This window comes from Capsicum annuum, chromosome 3, assembly GCF_002878395.1.
Source record: "Capsicum annuum cultivar UCD-10X-F1 chromosome 3, UCD10Xv1.1, whole genome shotgun sequence".
Classification (NCBI taxonomy): domain Eukaryota; kingdom Viridiplantae; phylum Streptophyta; class Magnoliopsida; order Solanales; family Solanaceae; genus Capsicum; species Capsicum annuum.
Genome location: NC_061113.1, coordinates 31194781 through 31205148, shown reverse-complemented (window position 1 = coordinate 31205148; position 10368 = coordinate 31194781). Strand labels below are relative to the sequence as shown.

The 10368-nt window shown below is 32.0% G+C and overlaps 2 protein-coding genes across 5 annotated transcripts; one reads left to right on the top strand and one right to left on the bottom strand.

Annotated features, from left to right (window-relative positions):
* The first annotated feature begins 2291 nt into the window (after nucleotides 1-2291).
* On the top strand, nucleotides 2292-3245 carry LOC107864017 (translocator protein homolog). The gene has a single exon (XM_016710265.2). It carries the CDS (start codon nucleotides 2510-2512, stop codon nucleotides 3113-3115), a length of 606 nt encoding a protein of 201 aa, XP_016565751.1. The 5' UTR covers nucleotides 2292-2509; the 3' UTR covers nucleotides 3116-3245.
* Nucleotides 3246-3832: 587 nt separating this feature from the next.
* On the bottom strand, nucleotides 3833-9974 carry LOC107864018 (alkylated DNA repair protein alkB homolog 8). 4 transcript variants are annotated; one of them, XM_016710267.2, is made up of 4 exons: nucleotides 8841-9974; nucleotides 7427-7458; nucleotides 6082-6279; nucleotides 3833-4758 (listed from the first exon to the last, which is right to left on the bottom strand). In XM_016710267.2, the coding sequence occupies exons 1-4, from the start codon at nucleotides 9085-9087 to the stop codon at nucleotides 4456-4458; spliced, it is 780 nt and encodes a 259-aa protein (XP_016565753.2). In that variant the 5' UTR covers nucleotides 9088-9974; the 3' UTR covers nucleotides 3833-4455. The 4 variants fall into 4 exon arrangements, with proteins under 4 accessions (XP_016565753.2, XP_047265219.1, XP_016565752.2 ...); XM_047409263.1 differs by having other exon boundaries at nucleotides 7427-7531; nucleotides 8841-9421; XM_016710266.2 differs by having other exon boundaries at nucleotides 7392-7531; nucleotides 8841-9344.
* Between the last annotated feature and the right edge of the window lie 394 nt (nucleotides 9975-10368).

Sequence of the window (10368 nt, the reverse complement as noted above, 5' to 3'; positions counted from 1 at the left end):
TAATTCTTTTTTACAAAAATTTACACATGACATATTAATCATTGAAGATTAATTTAATTACACTAAAAACTTGAGTTATTTTATTTGATATGTACTCTTCAAAATTTATATTATTTACTTATTTATTTCACCACGTAATAATAGTTTTAAAATGCAGGTACTTATACAAATTAATACAATAATTTTTTTTGTCGTTTATTTTATATACTAAAAATTTTTAAAACGTAAAAGAAATAAAACGATGAATTTCATGTTTTAGACATTAAGTTTGTTATTTATATGAGAATAAAAGAATAATATCGCATTTTTTGAAGGAAAGAAAAATTATGTAGCCTTGAAACAAATAAATTTTTAAGAAATATTAACAAAATGATACCTTCTTCAGTACTATTACAAATGAATTTTTAAAATATTACTCAATTAATTATTCTTTGCTTTTGATGGATTTAGAATGAAGTACGGGTATAAATTAGCGTTTAATTGTATAATAAAATAAAATATAAATATAATGATCACAAAAAAAAAAGTAAAGAAAAAAAATTAAAAATAATAATTTTTTTAAAATTTTTATGTCTTATCTTACAGATTTACCTGATTTATTTGTAGGCAACTACTTGTAAAAAATTTATAAAAAAAAAAAATCATCTTTTCACTATATATTCATCAAAAATTATCTTGCTTAAAAATTTTCAAGTAATCTATGTCCAAATTAAATTTTTCAGGTAATAATACATATTAAAATTTTCTTATTGAATTTTTTTTGGCAACAAAAAATATCGTAGATTTACCATCAATGTTTTTAAAGAACAACTTATATTCTTTTATTCTCTATTACTCTATATTTGAAGGTAATATAATATCTTTGGATTATATTAATCCAAAAATTCTTTTGTAAGATCCAAAAATGTGAATTTTATTATTTTATTCTCATATAAATAATAAATTTAATGTCTAAAATATAAATCCGTCATTTTTATTTCTTTTACATTTTAAGAATCTTTAATATATAAAATAAATAACAAAAAAAATTAAATGAGTACCAATTTTTATAAGTACTTGAGTTTAAAATATTATTAAGTGTTGAAATAAATAAGTAAATGAAAGAAACTTTGAAAAGTACATATCAAATAAAATAATTTAAGTTTTTGTGTAATTAAATTAATCTTCAATGATTAATATATCATGTGTAATTTTTTTTAAAAAAGAAATAGGATAAAAACTTTAGTCAAATAAGTTTGATAAGTTAAATAGATCTATTTATATAAAAAAAAAAAATTTTAATGACATGACATTTCAAGTATGAGATAGAAGGTTTTTAAGGTGTTAAGTATATTTTAAGAAAAATAGAAAGAGTTGGGTGATATTCTTGTCCTAAATGAAACAAAAATGATATTTATAGGTAATTTCCCAAATATGGATAATTATCTCGGGAATTTACTCTATATTTATCAATAAAAATAATATTTTTATAAACACTTGATAAATATAAAATAATGGACCTTTCTACTTATAAATTTGTGGATTAATTTTTATATTTAAAAAATAAAATGATAATATGTAATTCTCAAACTAACATTTTTGAAAAAATCTAAAATTTCATTGATGAAATAATATATCCAAACACCTACTAAAATTACGAAACCATATGATATATCCAAACGCCAGCTTAATTCATTTTCAACTCGTTCATACTCCATCCTGTTTGCCACCCCTAAATCCTAATCTGTGGATATATGTATATATATACTCTTTGGATAGATTGGTACACGTGCTTTTTATAACAGGAGCTATCAGTGTTGGCAGTGTCTTCTCTACCACGTGTACTATTACTTTCCACTCTTCATAATCTCTTTCTGCCACCTGTCCTTTTACTAATCTTCATCTTTGTTACACATCATGTAACAAGTACGTTCTTCTTATCACCTTCTAACGATAGGATTGATTACATTATTACTATTCTTGATTACTTTTTGAATTATATTCTTTTAAAAATAGTTAAAAATTTTGATTAAATATATAAAAAATACTTGTAATAACTTATTAAAATTGGTAAGAGCTGGAAAAATCTTTAAAATGAGTACACCTAGCACAATGAGTTTATGATAAAGATAGTTCTATAATTGTGTAAATATTTAATAATTTAAGTATAATACATACTAAATGGGGTTAATTTAGTAGGAATTTTAACTATTCATTTAGTTCTTTTATACATGTAATGCTACTTGGAAACTTTTTAGGTTAACTCTTAGTTACATTTTAAAAGTAATTTTCATAAAACTTCAGATAGAATTTCAACTTTCAATTAATATTTGAAAATCATGTCCAGGACCCTAAAATTTGCATATATAAAAAAGTAACACGATGCATATAAATAGCGGGTGCTTCTTGTATCAAAATCATTCCCATCACCTGAAGGCTGAAATTCCTCTAGACCCTTCTTGTTCCCTAATCTACTTTCTTCTTTTCACCTTTGCACCCAAAACTATTTTCACTTTCATAATAATCAATCATGGATTCCCATCAAGATGATCAACAACTAAAACAAAGAAGTACCAAATCACAACAAAATGAACCTCTTCTACAAGAACAATACAACAAATCTGATCAGGATACAAAAATGGACAAAAACACCAAATCAATACGAAAACAAAAAGCCAAGCAAGGGCTTAGGTCCTTAACAATAGCTTTATCCATACCACTTTTGTTGACACTTTTGGATATATTTCTTTTTGGTTCAAGTTACCAATACGTTTCAATGAAAAAACCTTTTTGGTTCCCGCGTTTATGGGCTTTACACTTGGCATGCTTGGGTTCTTCTTTTCTTATGGGACTTTCAGCTTGGCTTGTTTGGGCTGAAGGTGGGTTTCATAGGCAACCTATGGCTATGCTTTTATATTTGGGACAGCTGGGCTTGAGTTTGGCTTGGGATCCTGTTGTGTTTAAAGCAGGAGCTACTAGAGTTGGGTTGGTGTTGTGTATGGCTTTGTTTGGTGTGTTGATTGCTTGTGTTAAGGCTTTTAAAAATGTGAATCCTATTGCTGGGAATTTGGTTAAACCTTGTCTTGGATGGGCTGTGCTTTTGAGTTTAGCAAATCTTAAGCTTGTATACCCTTAGGAATTGTGTAGTAGTTGATATGTGCACTTGTTCTTTTGGCGTATGATGTTTGTGTACTGTAATTTACATGTGTTACTGTTCTATATTTCACATCCTAAACTGTGTTCAATATATAGAGTTTTTAATTGCATAGATTGCGTTCTTCTTCCAAGAAATTTGACTATACTCTCTTGTCTATAAGTCACGCCTATTTATTTGAGTGCACCTGAACTAATTCCTGATCCCCAAGTATATCTACTACCTTCATATGTAAGTACTGAGTAACTATATTACCAAGTTCATACAATTTTTAAATGAGGAAATCAGTTACTAAGGTTGTGACAGATGGGACAAATAGATGGGAAGAAAGGGCGTGCACAGGTTTGTCTGGATGGTTATACCGGAAGCATTGTGGTGTTTTGTTTATCAAACACAATTTGAAAGACATCTCTCTGCGAAAATTAGGATTCGAGATAAAAGAGTTAACAGCGCAATTATATTATATTATATTATTAAATTGATTGGTACACAATGGGATACTTCATCGGTACCTCATCTAATTACACTCGATTGATCGTGGGTGCCTAATGAATTTTATGATATATTATGTAACGACGAGAATTATAATCTATTCAAATTTTGCGTTCATTACAAATGGTACGATATAATACATTATTGTTATGGTACGATATAACAGCCCACTTATTAAGAAACGATATAACAGCCCTCTAAAGAGTGTTGGGGGTTAACAATAGAGATTCTATTCATTCATAAATCACGACAACAATAGAAAAAGAATCAGTGCACAAGAATGCATGTTTTGCCGGGTCCGGTGGTAAGTTCTTGCGTGGGGTACTTGGAACCAACTTGAGAATAAAAGCATATACTCAAATTTTCCTAGGAGACACCCCTAGCCTTCAAAGTTTCAAGCATGGTCCTTACATACAGTATTTCCAGGATTTTGCTCCAATAGCTTGAAGTAGGAAATGCCACATAAATCGAAATGACGAGGATGACGACACGCTTTTACCTCTAATATTATACGGTGGTAAAGAAAGCCAAAAGCTAAATAAATTTTCTTCAGGGAAGGGACAGTTGTGTTGAGTAAATCTGCAGTCATAGACAAGAAAGTAGCTTCGCAATAGGATCAGGCAAACATGTGTTAATGCATGCCCATCATCACACCATAACCTTCCACTTTTTAAAGCAACAGTAATAATATAAGCCTGAGCTCCTGCCTAAGCACTAAGTTTGCTGTAATGATTGTTGGAACAATCATTAGGACAGGTTACTTTAGTTGCCCACCAAGCCAGGCCCCGGCAAGAAAATGACGATGAGCAATACTGTTGCAACACTAAATTCTATTCAGTTTGACACAGCTTCCTCAGTGTCACTGATATCCTTCTCTTCTGGTCAATCTCTTGGCCTTCCCATATTTGGATCCCAGGCTTTCGATTAATCTCATGTTTCCAAAGATAGCGTGCTTCTCCCCACATCAAAATAAGACATCCTGGTGTCAAAAGCACAGGCACTTTGTGTTGTGGATCTTGGACTCCGGATGTGTCATTCTCGACTCGAGAAAAATGCATCACGCAGGTTGACTCTAGAGAGACGATAGCTATTCCATCCTCAAACCGCATTAGATCAACATGCGGACAGATCCCCTGTAATACAATGCAAATTCAGTAACAGGATACCCTGAAGGAACCTCTCAAATTTAACTATTGATGCTAAATCAGCAAAGTTTATCAACCTAAAATCCAATGTAGTAAAAGCTGATGATGATAATATCATTCTTAATAAACAACAGTATTTCTTGACCTAAAATCCAATGTCGTTTGAAGCTGCTAACAAAAATCACTCAAGAATTGCAGTAATAATTTTTACTCAAGATGAGGAAAAACAGAAAAAGAAAATCACAAAATCTCCAGGATGAAGGAAACTTGAAAGGCACTAATAAGAAAAAAGGGCAGCCCCGTCCTCCGTGTCCTCCTGCTATGAATCCATGAAAAAATCAAGCCATAAGGGTCTATTGTACGCAGTCTTACCCCACATTTCTATAAGAGACTATTTTCACGACTTGAACCCATGACCTCCTAACACACGGTAGCAACTTTATTTGTTACTCCAAGGCTCCCCTTAGAAGGCGCTAATAAGGAGATTAAGAAATGTAGGAACTATGCACAATGTATGAGTGCCCAAAAAGAAAAGTATTGGCCTTCGAAAAGATGATGTTTTAATAGAAGCTTAGCTTAGATGCCAATACCATCATGTGCCAATAGAACCGGAAGCGCCTCTTCTTACAAAGAAAGGAGGACAGCTGGACAGGTTATTCAAATTCATAATTACTTGAGCTTAAATCCACAACAGAGAGGCATCCTATCCTCGGAGTCTCCAGCTTAACAGTCTATTGTACTTTTGCCTGGAAACAGATCAAACATGTTTGATGTCAAAGACCTCCATGCACAAATTACCACTTCTCCTAGACTAAACCATTGTTTGATATTTAAGGATGTATCTCAACTGCACCTTTCAGCTTGTAAAGACTTGTTTGTACAGTCATATAAGAACCATGGCTGTAATCTAATTGACTTGACTTTGTGAAACAAATCGCAGTATTTCTAAACTTACTACAGTCTACAGTAAAGCCTCCTCTACTAGACAGATTGTTCAATTTCTCTCACCGACTTAGCCTATTCCAATGAGAATCTCTATACCGGGAATCCTGTTTGAACTTCTTAACCATCCTGCATGTATTTGATAGACTGCACATACTAACATAAATAAAAATTCAACTTTAGGGATTTTACACCAAGTACCTAAATTAGTTAACAAAATTAGGATGTTGATCCTTTTTGTTGGCATCTTATACTGCATCATACAACTTGATGGTTGTACTGGTTACACATTAGCATTCTAGCAGCGTAATTTTCAATAGTAAAACACTTGACGCTGGAAAAAATAGTTCTGTGAAAGGAAAGTCTCACCTCAGCTGGTTGATACATGTTAACTATAAGTTGATCAAATATAGGTTCCCTCCATAACAGATCTTGTGGAAAGATACACGCTTCCTTTCCCGTCTCATAGTTTTCTAACTCTGCAGCATAATTACTGAAAAGAATCACCTCATGAATAGAGCTGGAGAGCTCAACCGCCCACCCTGGTAGGTCACCGAACCTCATAGCCTGCAAGAGAAGAAAATACACGGGGGCAAGTGCATTTATAAGTGACTATAGGTTACAACAACAACAACATACCCAGTATATTCCCACCAAGTGGGGTCTGGGGAGGGTAAGTGTACGCAGTCCATACCACTACCTCAGATGTGAGATAGAGAGGCTGTTTCCGATAGACCCCCGGCTCAAAATAAAACAATCTAGACAAGGAAAGAGTCAAACAGAGTGACCAAATATGATTTATGAGAAATTCAAAAAATTGGGGTTGGTAAAAACATGTTAAACTAGTCATGGAAAAGAAAATGTTAAACAGAACCTCCTGCTGTAATTCTTAGAGAGAACTGCAGGACGAACTTTTTCATAGTTCAAGTACAAGCCAGATATGCCTTGCCATACCCTCCAAGGCCAACTAACAACTACAGGGAAAAATTAAAGCTGAGTTTTTCCCCTTTATCCGACTAAAAGAAAATGAGATAACTTTGAAGAACTATTACAAGGAGAATGGAGACTGTCAAGTTTTGGAATTTCGAAAGAAGGATATTGGTTTGATGCACACGGTCGACGAATCACCACTTGTACTGATTTGTGCTTCCAGAATCTTGCTTTTTTGTTTTAATAGATACTTGAGCGTCCAGCATTTTTGGCTAATAAATATTTCTTCATCCAAAATCTATTATTATTCAAGTCCTTCTTTTGAAAAGTCTCCTCAAATTGAATACTTACATATAATTATCAACCGTAAACAAATAAATATAAACGTTAAGATTATTCCGTTCAATATATTCAGAGAGCAGTGTCATTAGTACATCTTATGCCTCAAGAGGCAGTTGTAGTATTTCTTAACTTATTACCTAGGGACACTAAACATAAAGTTCATATTTTGACATGAGAACTATAACAATAATCTTATTTCAAATGAAGCATACATGAGCTGTTTTCTACACAATTCAAGGGCATAAGTATGAAACTAAAGATTTTAACATGAATATAGTGATAGTCGGGCAATATATCCTTCAGTCAAATGACAGAAGAGACTATTGAATTACAATTAAAGAATGAAGAGTTCTCAAGTTGATATTTAAGGGAATAAGAATTAACAAGTTAAAAGGAATGTATTATACAAGAATGCTCTGAAGATTTGAGAATCCAACAAGACCTGATTGCTTGAAGACGCAGCAAACCATCCTTCTGCAGCCACAACAATCAAGAAGAAAATATAACAGCTTTGCCTGATCAAGCGAACTTGCCCAAGTTTCTTCATCTTATGAAGCAATGAGATTTCAAGAACAATACAAAGGAGGCAGAAAATATACAGGGAAACCGTGATAAGGAACTCTCTAATGAACGCTTAAATTGTTTGTTCTCAAAAGAATTGAGCGATAATTGAAACATAAGGTTATTGCAACTGTATTAAAACCAAAGACTACAGGCAATATACCGGCCAAGACAGCGGCATTTGTAGCCTTCGACACAGCGGCGGATCCAGTGTTTAAGCTACGTGTTCATGGAATCAGTAGCTTTTGCTCATACTTTGTATATGTATTAAAATATTTATTACGCATTTGATAGTGAACCCGATATTATTGTAGGAACTTGAAATCGCTCTAGGAACCTATAAACTTCAAATTGTGGATCTGACTCTGCTTCCATAGCCAAGCGAGAACTATTCACTGCGTTATGTTGGACTATATTTACACATACACACACGTATATGTGTATGTATGTGTAAGGCCAGCACACCAAGTCTAGAAGAGTTGTAAATGAATTATCATAGGGGTCATTTGGTAGTTGTTTAGAATTATGCAGCTATTAATAATGCATATATTAGCTATGTGGATATTAGTTATTCCATCTTTTATCCTACATAAGATAATGCAACAATTTAGTCATAACCTATACATGTATAAGTTAGTAATGAGATACTCCCTCTGTTTAAAAAAGAATGACGTAATTTCCTTTTTAGTTCGTTTAAAAAAGAATGACCCATTTTCTTTTTAGGCAATACTTTAATTTCAACTTTCCATATGACATGTTTAGGACCACAAGATTAAAGGACATTTTGGAACATTTGATACAACTTTAATTTAAAGCCACAAAATTCAAAATTCATTCTTTGTTTTCTTAAACTTTGTGCTTATTAATTTTATAAACGAATAACATACTCCCTCTGTCTCAAATTATCCGTTCCAAATTGAGATGACACATTGATTAAGAAAAATAATTAATAACATGTCTAGTTTACCATAATATCTCAATGATGTTTACATTTTAATTTGAAGAAAAAGTAATTAATGCGAAGGATAAAACATGAAAAAAAAAATTGTGTCCTCTTAATTAATGAAAAAAGATATAAAATGAGAAATCAAATTAGAAAATTTGAGTCGGAGGGAGTATTTACTAACTAAATACCAAACGTCATGAAATAGAATAATGAATTTAGAATGAGTGTTATCAAATTACACGCATAAATTTTAATTTCTCTCACATATATACATAGTTTGAGCCGAAAACTGAACACCACAAAATCAGCCCTAAATGTAGAATATGAGGAAAACAGGAGGGGCAATTACCTTTTTGGATGGATGATAACAAGTTTGATTGTTGATGAGTTGATAAAAAGTCTTTACACAACCAAAGACCATCAATTTCAGTGATACTTTCCCAGTTATGACTCTCTCCAAACACTGATTCGGATGATAGGCGTTTTCCATTTTCCAGATTCTCAGCAGAATGAGCATCCAGATATTCTTCTTCTTCGCCTTCGCTGTTTGATGATTCGCCAAATGCTTCCCTTACAATACTCTTCACCTCTTCCATGTTTGTTGTAAAAATCTGCGCTTCTTTGCGTATATCTCCCGCCACACTCTATTGTACACCGTAGGTAAACATATGTAAAGTAATGATTCAATCACACTAAATAGATGGATGCATAAAACGGACTTTTTATCACCATTGATAGACATGTCAAAATTTATTTAAACATCTATACCTATCAGGTTCTAAAGGGTGTGTTGCACACACATGATAACAACGTGAAAAAATTAACTAATTAAAAAAATACGTGACAAAATAAAATTATACATGAAATTGTTGATATTTTTTATTTTTTATTTAATTATTTATTTAATAATAATTTCTTAATTTAAAAAAAAAAAAAAAAAACCACGCCGTCGTGACTTCTTCACCACACCCCCTAGTCTTCAAGCATCCCCACCCACCCGATCGTCGTCTTCTTCACTCCTCTCCCGACGTCTTCACACACAAACTCATCGTCATCACCCCATCCCCTTCACTGTAAATTTCCATTTTTTTGGATTAATTTTTTTTTTGTTGTTGTTATTTACATGAATTTACATACATTGACTCTTGCTATGAATAATATGTTGAAAATCCAACAATTCAAATGTAGCAAACTTCTATTTTTTTTGACGAACTTTCATTTTTTTTGGCACATTAATGGCGAAAAAGAATAAGATTAACAACAATTTTTTTTAAAAATCAAATTCAAAAGTAAGAACAAGAAAGGAGAAAAAGTAAAAACAATGGTAGGAGAATTAAATTTAGCAAAAAAAAAAGAATGAAGAAGAAGAATGGTGAAGAAGATGAAATAGGGTATCGGGAAGGAGGGGGGAGGGGAGGAATTATGTATTCTAACTTAATAAAAAAATTACTCTTCACACGCTTCTCGAGATTACACAATATGTGCAGTGCCATGTAAGCAAAAAATGCCCAATTAAATCAAAATTCGAGGGGTTTAGGGGGTACAGGACATAGTTGAGGTGTCTAAGTAAATTTTGGTAATAAATTTGAGTGTCCATCAATGCCTTTAACCTTTAACATACATATCAAAATCAATATGTATTTAAACTAACAACTCAATACAATATAACAGGCAACAACCATCCAAACACACCTTTAAAGAATGTATATTATTATCCACATTTGCCCCAAATTAAATTGTGTAGAGTTAAGAAATTGAAGTGGAATTAAAGTTAAGACTTTGAAGTTATGTTTTACTACGTATATAAATTAAAATTATTTTTTATTTTTTGTGACAGAAATAAAAATGAAGTTAACTTGTTTTTATATTTTAAAATT

Bases quoted from the DNA above. Each gene is read 5' to 3' on its own strand.
- LOC107864018 (XM_016710266.2), bottom strand. From the start codon at position 9,087: ATGGAAGAGGTGAAGAGTATTGTAAGGGAAGCATTTGGCGAATCATCA. The intron at 6,280-7,391 runs GTATAATACATT...CTTCTCTTGCAG, and splicing joins CAAATCTTCAGAGCATTCTT to GCTATGAGGTTCGGTGACCT. The intron at 4,759-6,081 runs GTGAGACTTTCC...ATTGTATTACAG, and splicing joins ACATGTATCAACCAGCTGAG to GGGATCTGTCCGCATGTTGA.
- LOC107864017 (XM_016710265.2), top strand. From the start codon at position 2,510: ATGGATTCCCATCAAGATGATCAACAACTAAAACAAAGAAGTACCAAA.